General features: G+C 45.5%; 1 protein-coding gene across 1 annotated transcript in view; it reads right to left on the bottom strand.

Moving 5' to 3' along the window:
• Window positions 1-18,460, bottom strand: part of NAV2 (neuron navigator 2) — a gene marked incomplete in the record, with an annotated part of 348,087 nt that overhangs the window by 56,957 nt on the left and 272,670 nt on the right. Inside the window, 4 exon segments of the mRNA XM_077453608.1 lie at window positions 2,877-3,065; window positions 4,849-5,009; window positions 9,185-9,229; window positions 16,010-16,075. Of these exon segments, the coding sequence (XP_077309734.1) occupies window positions 2,877-3,065; window positions 4,849-5,009; window positions 9,185-9,229; window positions 16,010-16,075 (461 nt within the window).

Genomic DNA, 18,460 nt, shown 5'->3' with positions numbered 1-18,460 from the left:
TAGATAAAGCCATGGTTGAATCTTGGTACTATGAACTATGAGTGAGTATGACTCCTAGCACTCCATCTCCTAGGGTAGGGGTCTCCAAACTATGACCCTCCGGTTGTTCAGGAACTACAGTTCCCATCATGCCTAGTCATGTCTGTGAATGTCAGAGTTTTACAAATGCCTCATGCAGGGCTGGACTGGGACACAAATTTGGCCCTGGACATCATCGAGACCGGCCCACTTTAATTTTCAAACACGCACAAAAACATAATGTGGGGGGGGGGGGGTGGTGGACACAGGGGGACACCGTAGAGGGGGTGGAGGAGACAGGGGGACACCGTGGGGGGTGGAGTACACAGTGGGACACTGTGGGGGCTGGAAGACACAGTGGGACACAGTGGGGGTAGAGGACACCAGGGGGACACAGTGGGGGGTGGAGGACACTGGGGAACACAGTGGGGGGGGGGGTGGAGGACACTGGGAAACACAGTGGGGGGTGGAGGACACAGTAGGACACCATGGGGGGTGGAGGAGACAGGGGGACACCGTGGGGGGGTGGAGTACACAGTGGGACACTGTGGGGGCTGGAAGACACAGTGGAGGTGGAGGACACGGGGGGGGTGGAGGACACTGGGGGACACAGTGGGGGGTGGAGGACACTGGGGAACACCATCGGGGTGTAGGACACAGTGGGGGGTGGAGGACACAGTGGGACACCATGGGGGGGTGGAGGACACAGGGTGACACCGTGGGGGATGGAGGACACAGGGGGGTTGGAGGACAGAGGGGGACACCTTGGGGGGTGGAGGTGGAGGACACAGGGGGACACTGTGGAGGACAGAGGGGGACAGCGATGGGGGTGGAGGACAGAGTGGGGGGTGGAGGACACAGGGGGACACCGTGGGGGGTGGAGGATACAGTGGGGTGTGGAGGACAGAGAGGGACAGTGTGGGGGGGTAGAGGACACAGTGGGGGTGGAAGACAGAGGGGGAAAGTGTGGGGGCTGGAGGACAGAGGGGGACAGCGTGGGGGGTGGAGGACAGCGTGGGGGGGAAACAAAAGTATCATGGGGCCTCCTGCGATCCTGTTGGGACCCGGTCTCCCTACATCTGTACTGGCTGCCTCTGCTCCCCCTCCCCAGTTATGTTGATCGTACACAGCCTTACCTGATGCCTGCAATAAGACCCTTCATGGAGTGCTGCTCTCTGCCAGCCCCCCGCTCTTCTCGTCCATCCCAGATGATGTCATGTACAAGCACCTGGGATGGACGGGAGGGAAGGAGAGACCAGCGGGGAACCGCACACTGTGAGAGGTCCTATTGCAGCAACTTCCAGTGCTAGTGTTGCACCTGTCATGAGGCCCCTCAGTGCCGATTGGTCAGTCCACCCCTGCAGTACAGCACTGCTCAAAGTAATGGCTGCGTGGGCTGCACAGCCATTACTTTGACAGGCTGTCACTCAAACCGGCCCACTGAGCCATCGGCCCACCGGGAAGCTCCCGGTAGTCCCGATGGCCAGAACATGCCTGGCCTCATGGGAGGTGTAGTTCCCACAAGAGCTGGAGGGCTGTAGTTTGGAGATCCCTGTCCCTAGGGTCTGAAACATGTTTGGGTAGCAGAGCTTTGCAACAGAGCTAGAGAGACTGATAGTGCAGACCCTCCCACGCTTAGCCTGCTGTACGGAGGACTATGGTAAGATAATATAATTTCAGACCCTTTTCAGAAGTTAAAGATATGTTAATCACATCAATATGTAGCAGGACTCAAGAGCACTTCAGTGCCTGTGTGGAAATCCTTGGTAGAACCCGCCTTGCCTGTATGGAAAGCCTTGACTCTTGGCTGAAAAATCATCAAAAACTTTATCACACAAGGATTCTCAGACTCGAAGTCAGCTTCCATCAAACACAGGAATTTTGCTTCATGGTAGGTTCTGTTCCCCTCTCCCGGATAGGCAGCATGGCTGAGGTTTCCCCACAGGTGTAACTATAGACATTCAACAGGAAGACAACCGCCATAGAACAGAATTCTGCCCGAAGATGAAACTTCATCTTTTATCTGAAAACAATATCCTGGAGAAAAGGATCTCTGAGTAGCCCGGCATTTGCTTCCTAGTGCTAAGCAAGGATTGACAGCTGGGTCTCAGCATTGAGATGGTGCTGACGGCATTGGTCCAAGTGGTGAAAAAATTGAACAAAAGCAGTAAAGGTACACAGGCTGGCCAATCTGATCGTGATGTTAAAGTAGATACCAGCTATTGTAACAATGCACTAAAAGTAGGTAGAGAAAAGAACACTACTAAGGCCCCTTTCACACTTGTGCGACTTGTCCTGCGACTTGGGACTGCAAAGTCACATGACAAGTCGTACCCCATGGTTTCCAATGGGTACCGTTCCTATCTGTTCGACTTTAAGGTAGTCCCTGCACTACTTTGGTCCGACTTTGATGCCCTTGAGGTCCATAAACCTCGGGATTACACAGGCGTTGCCTCAAGTCGTGTCATTTTCAGGTTGCACAAGTGTGAAAGGGGCCTTAAGGGTTGATTTACTAAAGGCAAACTGACTCAGCACTTTGCAAGTGCAGTTGCTTCAGAGCTTAGTAAATGAGGGGGGGAGTTCTTCTGACTTCCATTATCTAATCATGTGTAAGCAAAAATGTATATATTTTTTCCCCCTTGCATGTGTACAGTGAACCTTCATCTCATTTACTAAGGTCTGGAGCAATTGCACTTGCAGGGTATTATTATATGCCTTTAGTAAATCAACCCCTTAGATACAATGTAAGTAGCTCCCTGCTAGAAAGAGAAGAAAAAGCTAAAAACCAAGAGCCAAGCCAATTACAGCACTTTCTTATTTTATAGACAGGAAGTATCTCATGTCCGCCGCACACTTACCTTCTTCAAACCCATCTCGGAAAGATCCCGAGCGGCTCATGGTTCGGGTCTTTTCATCCAATGACATGGAGCTGTTTCGGAAGCGCGTCTCGCTGTAGTGGTCACATGAGCCGTCGGCGTTGGACAGGCTGTGAGTTCGGAGCATTGCTGCGTTTGACAAACTCATCTGTGACGAAGCTGTTGGGCTTGCTGGAGGTAGAAAGTCCATAAATAAATATTAAAATATACTTTGGGGGGGAACAGGTCCAACAATAAGTGATTGTTATGATTTTGTACGATATAAATGCAATTGATGTCCTAGACAGAGGCCAGACCACAATCACCTTGTTGTAACATCATACCGTCATGTTTATTTGATAGTGTTACAATTATATATTATATCTAAATTATGTTAGCCTAAAATTACCTATAGAAACCATCACAAATCTTTTGAGCATAAGGCAACCATAATGAAACATTTAAAAACGAGTGTCTTTTATTCGGGATAGTATTCTTTGTGTTTTAGGCCTAAGCCCCACAGAGCCATGTCAAAGCAGCCACATGAACACTGGTCATTCTTTCACTCTGGTACAGGGATCTACAAATGTTCTAAGCAAAGGGCCAGTTTATTGACCCTCAGGCTTTGGGCAAGCTGGACTGTGGTCATTGGGAGCAAGCAATGCCCCATCTTTGGTTTTAATGGGAGGAATGGTGCCCCATTGATAGGGTCAGTGAGAGGAATGGTGTCCCATCATTGATATCAGTTGGAGTAGTACCCCAAGGGCCGGTGTTCTGGCAGATAGTGTCCTGCCATCATATAGCGTCTGCCCCGTACTGCGCATGCACAGTACGGGACAGAACAAACTTTGGAAAATCTCCAAAGCTGAACGGCGCCTGCGCCGTGAATGGAGGTGGTAGCCCCACCATCCAAGCGGACATAGGGTTGTGAAAATTAGAGGGCCGCTAGCCGTGCTTCGCGCTCGACCTCGCTGCACTCGGCTCTTTTTTATTCCTACTCTATGTCCACTTGGATGGTGGGGCTAGAACCTGGACTCACGGCGCAGGTGCCGTTCATCCTCGGCTATTTTCGGAATCTGTGTTGCTGTGTACTGCGCATGAGCATTACACAGCGGACACTATCTGATGGGGGACCTTATATGATGGGACACCGGATAAAGGATAGCAGAAGGCAACACCCCCCGGCCGCAGTTTGGAGACCACTGCTCTATTATATGGAGAGAAGATATGTCACATCTACCATTAGAAACTTGATAAACTAGATGTCTAAATGGTCACTCCACCATCCCCGTTATGATTATACTAAACCAGAGACATTCATATATGGGATTCAAATGGTTTAGACATTTTGGGGGCTATACCCTGTTCCTCAGAGTCAAAAGGATTGGCTCTGGGGAAGAGGGTATAGCCCTCGAAATGCATAAGCCATTTGGATCCTAGTTCATGGGTTCTCATCCTGTGGCCTTCCAGCTGTCGTAGAACTACAAGTTCCATCATGCCTTTGGGAGTCATGCTTGTAACGGTCAGCCTCACAATGCCATATTTGACTGCAACTAAAGGTTGAGCCCCCATGCAACAAGTACTGGCATTGGACCACCACACTCTGTGTTTTACATTCAAATATGTCCATACTGAGGTTTGAAAACCCTCACTTGACCCTTCAAAGTTATCAGATTCCAAACTTGTTTCTTGACTACCTATACTAGTCTAAAGACATATAATACAGTAGTATTTGCTTGTTGAGGCACAACTAACCCTCTGAGTGATCGTTTCTTCTTGTAAGCACTCATATGTTGTCTTCATACACTAGTAACTAACAAGACTGTGTAATTTAGGAAACAATGCTGAAACTGGAGTGGTTACTTTATCTCAGGGCTTTCTTTTGGAGCCAATAAACCTATGGGTCAATATACCAGATGGGCAGCAGTCATCTTTATCTTGGTTATCGCAGACTTGAGTTTTCAAAGTCACTTACCGAGCTGAGAGAAATTAAATCTAGTTCCGGAAGGAGATGTGATGCTGGAGCCAGGTGAAAATGGAGAGCTACTGGCCGTGTCTTGTAGCCCGCCTGCTGAATGAGAACGCAGCCATTCCTTGGTGTCATCCTGACCTCGGAGTTGAGAGGACGGTGCATACCTGGGTGAAGCCAGGACAAATTGGTTCATAATATTTGTAGACAATGATAACAACATCAACATCCATGCACAAACCATCAATGTGGATAACTCCAACCAACAGTAATTAAAAGGTTAAGATGTAACACTGAAATGTGTGCTTCAATTAATCTCTCCCAAGACTAAACATTTATAGATGACGAGGTTCAACCACCATACTGGTCAATATGCCCCAAACTTATTGGACTGGCTCTACTTCAGACATACAAACACACCTGAATCTATAAATTCAGAGTCTGCCCTTGTTTAGGGTGGCAACCTTTTTTCTTAAAGCGGAGGTCCACCCTAAAATGGACCTTCCGCTCATCGGATTCCCCCCCCCCTCCGGCGCCACGATTGGCACCTTTCAGGGGGGAGGGGGGTGCAGTTACCTGGATAATCCAGGTAACTGCACCCACTTCCGGGCTAGCTCTCTGCGGAAAGGGGCGTACATTACGCCCCTTTCCGCAAGTGCCCCGCTGCCTGCTGGGAAACACACAGATCCCAGAGGCAGCAGGGACCGTCCTCATTGTGCAGCTCATTGAAAAAGCCAGCTTAGAAATGACACTGTCACAGTCATTGGGAGTCAGTGGGAAGAATGCTCCTTACATTGGTGATCAGTGAGAAGAATGTTCCTTACATTGGTGATCAGTGGGAAGAATGCTTCTTACATTGGTGATCGGTGAGAAGAATGTTCCTTACATTGGTGATCAGTGAGAAGAATGCTCCTTACATTGGTGATCAGTGAGAAGAATGCTCCTTACATTGGTGATCAGTGGGAAGAATGTTCCTTACATTGGTGATCAGTGGGAAGAATGTTCCTTACATTGGTGATCAGTGAGAAGAATGCTCCTTACATTGGTGATCAGTGAGAAGAATGCTCCTTACATTGGTGATCAGTGAGAAGAATGCTTATTACATTGGTGATCAGTGAGAAGAATGCTCCTTACATTGGTGATCAGTGAGAAGAATGCTTATTACATTGGTGATCAGTGAGAAGAATGCTCCTTACATTGGTGATCAGTGGGAAGAATGTTCCTTACATTGGTGATCAGTGGGAAGAATGTTCCTTACATTGGTGATCAGTGGGAAGAATGTTCCTTACATTGGTGATCAGTGGGAAGAATGTTCCTTACATTGGTGATCAGTGGGAAGAATGTTCCTTACATTGGTGATCAGTGGGAAGAATGTTCCTTACATTGGTGATCAGTGGGAAGAATGTTCCTTACATTGGTGATCAGTGGGAAGAATGTTCCTTACATTGGTGATCAGTGAGAAGAATGCTCCTTACATTGGTGATCAGTGAGAAGAATGTTCCTTACATTGGTGATCAGTGGGAAGAATGTTCCTTACATTGGTGATCAGTGGGAAGAATGTCCCTTACATTGGTGTTTAGTGGGAAGAATGTTCTTTACATTGGTGATCAGTGGGAAGAATGTTCCTTACATTGGTGATCAGTGAGAAGAATGTTCCTTACATTGGTGATCAGTGGGAAGAATGTCCCTTACATTGGTGATCAGTGGGAAGAATGTCCCTTACATTGGTGATCAGTGGGAAGAATGTTCCTTACATTGGTGATCAGTGGGAAGAATGTCCCTTACATTGGTGATCAGTGGGAAGAATGTTCCTTACATTGGTGATCAGTGGGAAGAATGTCCCTTACATTGGTGATCAGTGGGAAGAATGTTCCTTACATTGGTGATCAGTGGGAAGAATGTCCCTTACATTGGTGATCAGTGGGAAGAATGTTCCTTACATTGGTGTTTAGTGGGAAGAATGTTCTTTACATTGGTGATCAGTGGGAAGAATGTTCTTTACATTGGTGATCAGTGGGAAGAATGTTCCTTACATTGGTGTTTAGTGGGAAGAATGTTCCTTACATTGGTGATCAGTGGGAAGAATGTTCCTTACATTGGTGATCAGTGGGAAGAATGTTCCTTACATTGGTGATCAGTGGGAAGAATGTCCCTTACATTGGTGACCAGTGAGAAGAATGTCCCTTACATTGGTGATCAGTGAGAAGAATGTTCCTTACATTGGTGATCAGTGGGAAGAATGTTCCTTACATTGGTGATCAGTGAGAAGAATGTTCCTTACATATCAGTGGGAAGAATGTTCCTTACATTGGTGATCAGTGGGAAGAATGTTCCTTACATTGGGAGTCAGTAGGAAGAACGGTCCTTACATTGGTGGTTAGTGGGAAGAATGCTCCTTACACTGGTGATCAGAGTGGTACTCTTACAAGAAGTTTAAAAGGTCATTGGAGTCACGTTGCTTACTCTGCCACGTGGCATTGGCCTTGGAAATATGTAGGCACCATCATATGGGAGGCCAGTTAGCAGGGGTGTTGCTAGGGCTATAAAAGATCTGGGGCTAGGGCCCACAGCAGCGTAGTAAAGAAAGTCATACGCTTGGGTGGGCATATACATGTAATATACTTGTGTGTGTATATATCCCCAGAGAGCCCCCCCACTTACATCAGGGTCCCCAGAGAGACCCCCTTACATCAGGGTCCCCAGAGAGCCTCCTTCTTACATCAGAGTCCCCAGAGAGCCTCCACCTTGCATCAGAGTCCCCAGAGAGCCCCCCAATTACATCAGGGTTCCCAGAGAGCCCCCCCTTAAATCAGGGTCCCCGGAGAGCCTCCCCCTTAAATCAGGGTCCCCAGAGAGCCTCTGCCTTGCATCAGGGTCCCCAGAGCCCCCCACTTACATCAGGGTCCCCAGAGAGCCTCCCCCTTGGGTACCCATGCAGAGACTCGGGGCTATAGCCCCAAAGCCACCCCCTAGAGACACCACTGCCAGTTAGGCTCAAGGAACCCCTAACAATCGCTAGAGCGTTTCTCAACTAGGGTTCTGTTGAACCCTTGGGTTCCTCCATAGGTTGCTAGGGGTTCCTTGAGCAAGGAGCAATTTCTTCCTCTCAGATAAGTTGCCACTGAAACCAATGATCTTATTTTTTAGCTATCTGTCTGAGGGGGATTATTCCCACTGAGCACAAATGAAAGAAGAATTCTTCTTGACCATCACACTATGGTCAAGCACCATGCACACATGTACAGTGATGCAAGAATTATTAACAGGGATTCTCTGAGGCCAGAACATCATTTCAAGTGTATCTCTGTATTAAAAGGCTGCTCTAGAGCAGGGGTAGGCAATCTGGGGCCCTCCAGCTGTTGTAGAACTACAAGTCCCATCATGCCTCTTGGAGTAATTGTAACTGCCAACCTTGAAATGCCTCATGGGAAATGTAGTTCCGCAACAGCTGAAGGTCCCTAGGTTGCTTACCCCTGCTCTAGAGGAACCCTAGGGTTATACAGAACCTGGATGGGGATGGATGCTCTATAGCAGGGATATGCAATTAGCATAGGACCTCCAGCTGTTGCAGAACTACAAGGCCCATGAAGCATAGCGAGATTCTGACAGCCATAAGTATGACACCAGAGGCATGATGGGACTTGTAGTTTTGCAACAGCTGGAGGGCTGCTAATTGCATATCCCTGATGTATAGCGTTTTAAAGGCTGCCTCCACAGCTGGAACACAGCACCGAATTTGCCCCGACATGCCTTTCTCTGCGCTTTCTCGTTTCACCACATCAGTGAAATGCAGCAGTTTATTTAGAAATTATGACGTTTAGATATTGAGCAATAATTGCAAAACAATTACACAGCAATACACACTTCAACATGCAAAAAAAAAAAAAAAATTATTTTTTTTGTTCAACAGAAGTATTGTTCTTCATTAAAATAGATATCTATTCCTCAGCTGGGAATTCGATTTCACGTTTCACTCTTTTTGATTGTAAGGTTGTAATATACAATGATCTTATTAATACTTTAGTAACATGAAAATCAGGGTAGGCAATGGCTTACTCCCAGTCCACCAATGGGATGCGTTTTCACTGCTCTTTTAAACAATATTAATGAACATTTGGAATTATTGTTAGTAGCACATTTATTACAATTCTTGCTGGTTAACAATGACATATACAACAACCCAATAGTCTGTCACATGCAAAAAAAATAAAAAAAAATAAAAAGAACCCCACTTTGAATATTCGCTGTACAAACAAGAATGCAAAACTGAAAACACGAAAACAACGAGGTTTCAAAAAAAAAACACCACAGCTATATGCAGAAGTCACAGCGGTGCCAATACCTGAATCCCTTCTTAGGCAATGTGTTTCTATCGAGTTGGGGGTCACTGCAGCAAAGTTAAGAGAGGAGAGATCATTTGTATAGAGTGGAGACAGGAAGTGGAGACGTTTTACGGACCAGCCAAACGTTACAGCAGGGGGTGGGGGTCAAACACAAACGTGCAAAACACAGGAGCGTGTGAAACGTGCAAGGTGAACACTCACAAGTCCACGGTTGTGAGGAAAACGACACTCAGATCAGTGCGGATGTTAATGGAATATTTTAAAGTGTAAACGTGTTTGTCTATAAATGTCATATTCTAAAAGGCAAGGCAGCCACATCATCAATTTCATAAGTAGTAATTATCAGCAATGGTAATCCCTTATATCTGTATTAGTATCTAGAGCGGCCTTTCCTCAACCAAGGTGCCGCCTGGGTTAGTCTTGGGTGCCGTGAACACAGGATGCAGTTTGCCCTGAATGTGCTGCCATTGCCAGCCACCAGCACCATAACAACTAATGAGGTTCTAGGGCAGGGGTGTCAAACTGGCAGCCCTCCAGCTGTTGTGGAACTACAAGTCCCATCATGCATCTGCTTGAGGGAGTCATGCTTGTAATAGTCAGCCTTGCAATGCCTCATGAGATTTGTAGTTATGCAAAACAGCTGGAGGACCGCCAGTTTGACACGTGTGCCCTAGGGCCAATACACATTGTGTCCCAACCCATATTATGGCAACACATGATGTTGATTCTGGGCAGCAGGCTTTCAGGGCCATCCACATAACAGCCCCTTACATTGGCAGCCAGTGGGAAGAATGTTCCTTACATTGGTGATCAGTGGGAAGAATGTCCCTTACATTGGTGATCAGTGAGAAGAATGTCCCTTACATTGGTGATCAGTGAGAAGAATGTTCCTTACATTGGTGATCAGTGGGAAGAATGTTCCTTACATTGGTGATCAGTGGGAAGAATGTTCTTTACATTGGTGATCAGTGAGAAGAATGTTCCTTACATTGGTGATCAGTGGGAAGAATGTTCCTTACATTGGTGATCAGTGAGAAGAATGTTCCTTACATTGGTGATCAGTGGGAAGAATGTCCCTTACATTGGTGATCAGTGAGAAGAATGTCCCTTACATTGGTGATCAGTGAGAAGAATGTTCCTTACATTGGTGATCAGTGGGAAGAATGTTCCTTACATTGGTGATCAGTGGGAAGAATGTTCTTTACATTGGTGATCAGTGAGAAGAATGTTCCTTACATTGGTGATCAGTGGGAAGAATGTTCCTTACATTGGTGATCAGTGAGAAGAATGTTCCTTACATTGGTGATCAGTGAGAAGAATGATCCTTACATTGGTGATCAGTGGGAAGAATGTCCCTTACATTGGTGATCAGTGGGAAGAATGTTCCTTACATTGGTGATCAGTGAGAAGAATGTTCCTTACATTGGTGATCAGTGAGAAGAATGCTCCTTACATTGGTGATCAGTGGGAAGAATGTTCTTTACATTGGTGATCAGTGAGAAGAATGTTCCTTACATTGGTGATCAGTGAGAAGAATGTTCCTTACATTGGTGATCAGCGAGAAGAATGTTCCTTACATTGGTGATCAGCGAGAAGAATGTTCCTTACATTGGTGATCAGTGAGAAGAATGCTCCTTACATTGGTGATCAGTGGGAAGAATGTTCTTTACATTGGTGATCAGTGAGAAGAATGTTCCTTACATTGGTGATCGGTGGGAAGAATGTTCCTTACATTGGTGATCAGCGAGAAGAATGTTCCTTACATTGGTGATCAGTGAGCAGAATGTTCCTTACATTGGTGATCAGTGGGAAGAATGTTCCTTACATTGGTGATCAGTGGGAAGAATGTTCCTTACATTGGTGATCAGTGAGAAGAATGTTCCTTACATTGGTGATCAGTGAGAAGAATGTTCCTTACATTGGTGATTAGTGAGAAGAATGTCGCTTACATTGGTGATCAGTGAGCAGAATGTTCCTTACATTGGTGATCAGTGAGAAGAATGTCCCTTACATTGGTGATCAGTGGGAAGAATGTTCCTTACATTGGTGATCAGTGGGAAGAATGTCCCTTACATTGGTGATCAGTGAGAAGAATGTTCCTTACATTGGTGATCAGTGAGAAGAATGTTCCTTACATTAGTGATCAGTGAGAAGAATGTTCCTTACATTGGTGATCAGTGGGAAGAATGTCCCTTACATTGGTGATCAGTGGGAAGAATGTTCCTTACATTGGTGATCAGTGAGAAGAATGTTCCTTACATTGGTGATCAGTGGGAAGAATGTTCCTTACATTGGTGATCAGTGAGAAGAATGTTCCTTACATTGGTGATCAGTGGGAAGAATGTTCCTTACATTGGTGATCAGTGGGAAGAGAATGTTCCTTACATTGGTGATCAGTGGGAAGAATGTTCCTTACATTGGTGATCAGTGGGAAGAATGTCCCTTACATTGGTGATCAGTGGGAAGAATGTTCCTTACATTGGTGATCAGTGGGAAGAATGTACCTTGCAGTGGTGGTCAGAATGCCACCTTTACAGACAGCTGAAAATATCACGGGTGTCATACAGGAACCACGTACCGCCATCAAACAGAAGGTTAATCACCCACAGTTTAAGGAACCCCTAAGAAACTCTGGAGGAACCCCAGAGTTCCACAGAACCCTTGTTGAGAATAGCTGGCCTATGTGGTCACTGCAAAGATAGCAGCAGATCGGTTCTGATGACCCATATCAGTACACTGCACATTTCAAGAGCCAGTACAAGCATAAGGGAACTAGAAAACGAATGCAACTGACTACAACAGTGATCATTTAAGGTGTGGTTGGACAGGAGCTGAGCAGTATATATATATATATATATATATATATATAAATAAACTGACACTGTTTCCAGCAACGTTCGGCTGTAATTATAGCGATCGTTTAGAAAGTGTGCACACCTCATGTGACCTAGATTTCCCCTAACTGAAAGCTATGACAAATATTGCCTTGGCTTCCAACCAACCCAGGGCTTGTGCCAGCAGGGTGAAGGAGAATATATTAAACAGGCTGACGTGATGATAAACCTGGAAAAGTTTCTTCCAGGAGCTTGTAAGACCAGGAATTAAAAAAAAAAGTTTGTTATAAGGATTCCAATTCCAATTTTTCTATTTTTAGCACCAAATTTGGGGGCATTGATAGAAGGGATAAATAAGATGTAGTTCTTGCACATAAAACATATTACTGAGGCTATGGCCTCGTACAGCTTACCTGACATGCCCCCCCCTCCTCCCTCAACCTAGTTGGGTGTGTGGGCCATGGCTCCAACCGCATGAACAAACCACTCATTTACACAGTCAGAGTACCCCTGTGAGTGAGCCCTTAATTAGGTTTTATTGTTATTTTGTACCATTTCTATTGTTTTTTAACAGCCCCTTGGGGGTGGGGAGCTATGGTGAAATATCAGAGGTCTAAACAGACCCCTGGTGTCTTTCTTTTGAGACAGAGGAAGTGATTGAGGACACAGATCTCTCAATCCCTTTGTCTGCAACCTCAGCTGCACTGCAGAGTGAATGAATGAACAGGAAGTGCTCTGCACAGAGGCTCCCTGTTCATTCTGTGGGAAGTTGGTTGAGTCAGAGCATAGAGGCGGGTATGATTACTAGAAGCGATCCTCCTCTGGCTCCTCTTGCAATGGCTGACAGGTGGAGGACAAGCCTGCTGCACTACAGGGGGGAGGGGCACAGAGCTTGGAATTGTGTGCATCATAAAGCTGCCTGCCCCCCCCCCCCCCCCGTTGAACTGATGGGGCCCGGGCCCTATACAGGAGGGCCAGTGCTACCCCCTTTTTGGCGGTCCGGGATGGCACAACATGCCACTGCCTCATTGAACCCTATGGGCCAAGGCTGGGATGCCATTAAAGTTCATGTGCGTATAAAGGCAGGTGTCCCAATACTTTTGGTAATATAGTGTATATCATCGAGGGGTATGGGCATAGAAGGTCAGCAGCGTCTTCAGGCACAACCTCCCCAATGATGTCACAGATGTGTGCCCTCTCATGGTTAGGTCTATCTAGTAATAAGTAAATGTGATTGTTTAAGCAAGCATGCAGTCAATGTTGTGTTATATTGTCTGTAATTGTTGGTTTTTCATTATTTGAATAGCAAGATCCTTGAGAAGTTATGTTCATGTGCATAGTGTGATACTTTAGTTTGTGTGTCAGGGGTCGGAGGTCACCTCAAGAAGCGGAATGCTGGGTATATACATGGCAATTTTTATAAATAATTTCAACCTGCCTTCACTCGCAGAGACTTGAAAGAAATGATAAAGCAGCACTGAAACCCTACAGCTGTCCTTTTGGAAGCCAATAATATTGCAGCGGTGTTCAAACTGGGTTTCTGGATTGTGGGCTGGAAGCCTGCGCATGCCAAAGAATTTGCACAATATTCTTAGTTTGTTTTATAATTACATGAATATAAGATTGCAACGCCATGCCTAAACCAGCTGCAGAGGAAGAAGGTGCTTTAATATTTAACTAGTCGAAATACCTTACACATCATATTCTTTACTCAGTCCAGTAGGTATACATCGTTTACAATCCCTCAAGTCCTGACGAAGGGACAAAACGTGTTGGACTGGTCATAAAGTCTTTTGTGTTCTTGCATAGAAATAGAGGCAGTATTGGGTTTTGAAATCAAAAGCTGGTTTGGAATAAAAAAAAAAGAAGCTAAAATTGCCATGTGTGGTCACCTGCCAGGTCAACAGTCACACCGTCTTCCAGCTCTTGAGGTGGCATAAGTGAGCACGGAAGGTAAAAGAAACAAAAGAGTTCACAGGGCTGTGCAGTCGTAGGAGCTTGGAGATGGTGCATAAGGGTCAGTTTGTTATATAGTCTCAGGAGCTAGGAGACAATATATGAGGTCAAGTCGTTATGCAGTCTCATGAGTTTGAAGACAGTGTGAGATCAGTCTGTTATGGAGATCCAGGACACAGAGAAATGTATGAGTTCAGTTTATTATGCAGTCTCAGGAGCTGGAAGGCACTGTGGGGTCAGTTTATTATGCAGCCTCAGGAGCTGGAAGGCACTGTGAGGTCAGTTTATTATGCAGTCTCAGAAGCTGGAAGGCACTGTGGGGTCAGTTTATTATGCAGTCTCAATAGCTGGAAGGCACTGTGAGGTCAGTTTATTATGCAGTCTCAGAAGCTGGAAGGCACTGTGGGGTCAGTTTATTATGCAGTCTCAATAGCTGGAAGGCACTGTGAGGTCAGTTTATTATGCAGTCTCAGGAGCTGGAAGGCAGTCCAAGGTGAGTTTATTATGCAATCTCAGGAGCTAGAAGGCAGTGTGAGGTCAGTTTATTATGCAGTCTCAGAAGCTGGAAGGCACTGTGAGGTCAGTTTATTATGCAGTCTCAGAAGCTGGAAGGCACTGTGAGGTCAGTTTATTATGCAGTCTCAGAAGCTGGAAGGCACTGTGAGGTCAGTTTATTATGCAGTCTCAGGAGCTGGAAGGCACTGTGAGGTCAGTTTATTATGCAGTCTCAGGAGCTGGAAGGCACTGTGAGGTCAGTTTTATTATGCAATCTCAGGAGCTGGAAGACAGTGTGAGAGGTAAATTGGTTATGTAGCAGTGGCAAACAAACAACTGGGTGGGGCTGTGGGTGCATTGTTTGGTAAGAGTTATGTTATTTATGAAGTCTCAGGAGCTGGAAGATCATGTGTGAGAGGTAGGTTGATTATGCAGTCTCAGGAGCTGGAAGACAGTGTGAGAGGTAGGTTTATTATGCAGTCTATATATCTGGAAGGCAGTATGAGGTCAGTTTGTTTTGCAATCTCAGGAGCTGGAAGACAGTGAGAGAGACAAGTTGGTTATGCAGCAGTGGGGGCCCGCTGACCAACTGGGGGGGATGGGGCTATGGGTGCATTGTTTGGTAAGAGTTAAGTTACTTATACAGTCTCAGAGAAGCTGGAAGACAGTGTGAGGTCAGTTTATTATGCAGTCTCATTAGCTGGAAGACATTTTGAGAGGCAGGTTGGTAATGCAGGAGTGGCAGCCCGCTTATGCAGTCTCAGGAGCTGGAAGGCAGTGTGAGAGGTAAGTTGATTATGCAGTCTCAAGAGATGGAAGACCATGTGTGAAATCAGTTTGTTAAGCAGTCTCCGGAGCTGGAAGACAGTGTGAGAGGTAGGTTGATTATGCAGCTTCAGGAGCTGGAAGGCAGTGTGAGAGGTAGGTTGATTATGCAGCTTCAGGAGCTGGAAGGCAGTGTGAGAGGTAGGTTGATTATGCAGCTTCAGGAGATGGAAGACTATGTAAATGTCTGTTTGTTCTGCTAAGCTCAGACCCGTCATACTCAAACTCCATTTTCAGAATCCCGCCTGCAGTATTATAATATTCCAGGACCGAATATTCAGATTGTTCCATAAGCTCATTCATGACTAGTTCTCTTTACACCTTGCTGCTCAATGTCAACAAAATTCTAAAAAGCGGTCTATAAATACACAGAGTCAGAACTGCTTATCCAAGCAGGTGAGAATGATGACGGACAACAGACGTGATGACAAGCTGTCAGGCCACAGCCGCATGCCAGAAAGAGAGAGAGAGAGAGAGGGAAAGAGAGAGAGAGAGAGAGAGGGAAAGAGAGAGAGAGAGAGAGATAGAAAGCCGTCTGCCAGCAAGAAGCTCTCGATCGGATCATTGCACTGGAATACAAAACAACGTGAATGGGAACCGCAAGCAACAGGTGGATGGGCAGTGGCTTGTTCCCACAGAGAAGACAACAAAGCGCAGCCCGCCGTGCAGACATAGGACCGGGCGTTGTGTACAGCCATGACAGACGCACGTTACCTGTCCTGCTTCCGGGGAAGAGTGTTTCTGCTGAACTTGGGACTAGCACCGGGGGAGGACAGAGGGCTACACCAACAGATCCACACCAAGCACAAAACAAAACAACATTCAATTAAAAATCCAGCCACAAATTAAAAAAGAAACAAAAAAAAAATATCAACCCAACCTTTGTTGTATTGAATCACCCCATTGGCCATACCAAACCTCGTCCCAGCAGGACCCCTGATTATTGGAGTTGGGGGTGCCAGACTCCCTTTCCCCCCCCCGCTGTGTTTCATCACTCGAGACCCCAAGTAGTATTATATTGATATATATATATATATATATATATATATACACAGTGCCTTGCGAAAGTATTCGGCCCCCTTGAACTTTTCAACCTTTTGCCACATTTCAGGCTTCAAACATAAAGATATAAAAAATTTTTTGTGAAGAATCACCAACAAGTGGGACACAATTGTGAAGTGGAACGAAATCTATTGGATAATTTAAACTTTTTTAGCAAATAAAAAACTGAAAAGTGGTGCGTGCAAAATTATTCGGCCCCTTTACTTTCAGTGCAGCAAACTCACTCCAGAAGTTCAGCGAGGGTCTCTGAATGATCCAATGTTGTCCTAAATGACTGATGGTGATAAATAGAATCCACCTGTGTGTAATCAAGTCTCTGTATAAATGCACCTGCTCTGTGATAGTCTCAGGGTTCTGTTGAAAGCGCAGAGAGCATCATGAAGACCAAGGAACACACCAGGCAGGTCCGTAATACTGTTGTGGAGAAGTTTACAGCCGGATTTGGATACAAAAAGATTTCCCAAGCTTTAAACATCCCAAGGAGCACTGTGCAAGCGATCATTTTGAAATGGAAGGAGTATCAGACCACTGCAAATCTACCAAGACCTGGCCGTCCCTCTAAACTTTCAGCTCAGACAAGGAGAAGACTGATCAGAGATGCAGCCAAGAGGCCCATGATCACTCTGGATGAACTGCAGAGAACTACAGCTGAGGTGGGAGAGTCTGTCCATAGGACAACAATCAGTCGTACACTGCACAAATCTGGCCTTTATGGAAGAGTGGCAAGAAGAAAGCCATTTCTCAAAGATATCCATAAAAAGTCTCGTCTAAAGTTTGCCACAAGCCACCTGGGAGACACACCAAACATGTGGAAGAAGGTGCTCTGGTCAGATGAAACCAAAATCCAACTTTTTGCCCACAATGCAAAACGATATGTTTGGCATAAAAGCAACACAGCTCATCACCCTCAACACACCATCCCCACTGTCAAACATGGTGGTGGCAGCATCATGGTTTGGGCCTGCTTTTCTTCAGCAGGGACAGGGAAGATGGTTAAAATTGAGGGGAAGATGGATGCAGCCAAATACAGGACCATTCTGGATGAAAACCTGTTGGAGTCTGCAAAAGACCTGAAACTGGGACGGAGATTTATCTTCCAACAAGACAATGATCCCAAACATACAGCAAAATCTACAAAGGAATGGTTCACAAATAAACGTATCCAGGTGTTAGAATGGCCAAGTCAAAGTCCTGACCTGAATCCAATTGAGAATCTGTGGAAAGAGCTGAAAACTGCTGTTCACAAACGCTCTCCATCCAACCTCACTGAGCTCCAGCTGTTTTGCAAGGAAGAATGGGCAAGAATTTCAGTCTCTCAATGTGCAAAACTGATAGAGACATACCCCAAGCGACTTGCAGCTGTAATCGCAGCAAAAGGTGGCTCTACAAAGTATTAACGCAAGGGGGCCGAATAATTTTGCACGCCGCACTTTTCATTTTTTTATTAGTTAAAAAAGTTTCAAAAATCCAATAGATTTCGTTCCACTTCACAATTGTGTCCCACTTGTTAGTGATTCTTCACAAAAAATAAAATTTTTATATCTTTATGTTTGAAGCCTGAAATGTGGCAAAAGGTTTCACAAGGCACTGTGTATATATATATTGAAGTAATATGAAGAAAATCCCAAAAAGTCAGTTTTAGCATTAGTTGATCTTTACATAGTCATACTTTTCAAATTTCCCAAGACTCTTCTTTCTTAATTTTGGATAGAATAAGGGATAGTTCAAATCTTTTTTTCTGTCTGTGCCCCTTCAGGGATATTTCCCCTCACTTCCTGTGACTGCAGGGCTTTTACTTTGTTACAAATAAGTATCAATGATGTTTCTTTTCGAAGCTAAAGAAAGAAAAAAACGCTACACGGGTGCGGCTTTCTTTGATTCCAGTATAGTGGGGGGAGGATGGGCCCCCACTAAGCCGGCACCCGGGGTCGTTGGGTAAGCCGTCAGCCTGCCTGGAGCGGTAATCCTTTGTTGGTATTTCATGTTTTAGATACACTTGGATTACACGCAATAGAAGTGAGCATGTGAAATATTTGTTGTGTAAATGTTAGAAGGAAGATAGGAATTTTGTGCTGCATCCCATTTTGCTGATTCACCATCAGC

This window comes from Lithobates pipiens, unplaced genomic scaffold (assembly GCF_037356315.1).
Source record: "Lithobates pipiens isolate NorthernLeopardFrog02 unplaced genomic scaffold, aLitPip1_a1.2 Scaffold_24, whole genome shotgun sequence".
In the NCBI taxonomy this organism is placed as follows: domain Eukaryota; kingdom Metazoa; phylum Chordata; class Amphibia; order Anura; family Ranidae; genus Lithobates; species Lithobates pipiens.
Note: the sequence above shows the minus strand (reverse complement) of the source record. Positions and strands in the feature narration are given on the sequence as shown.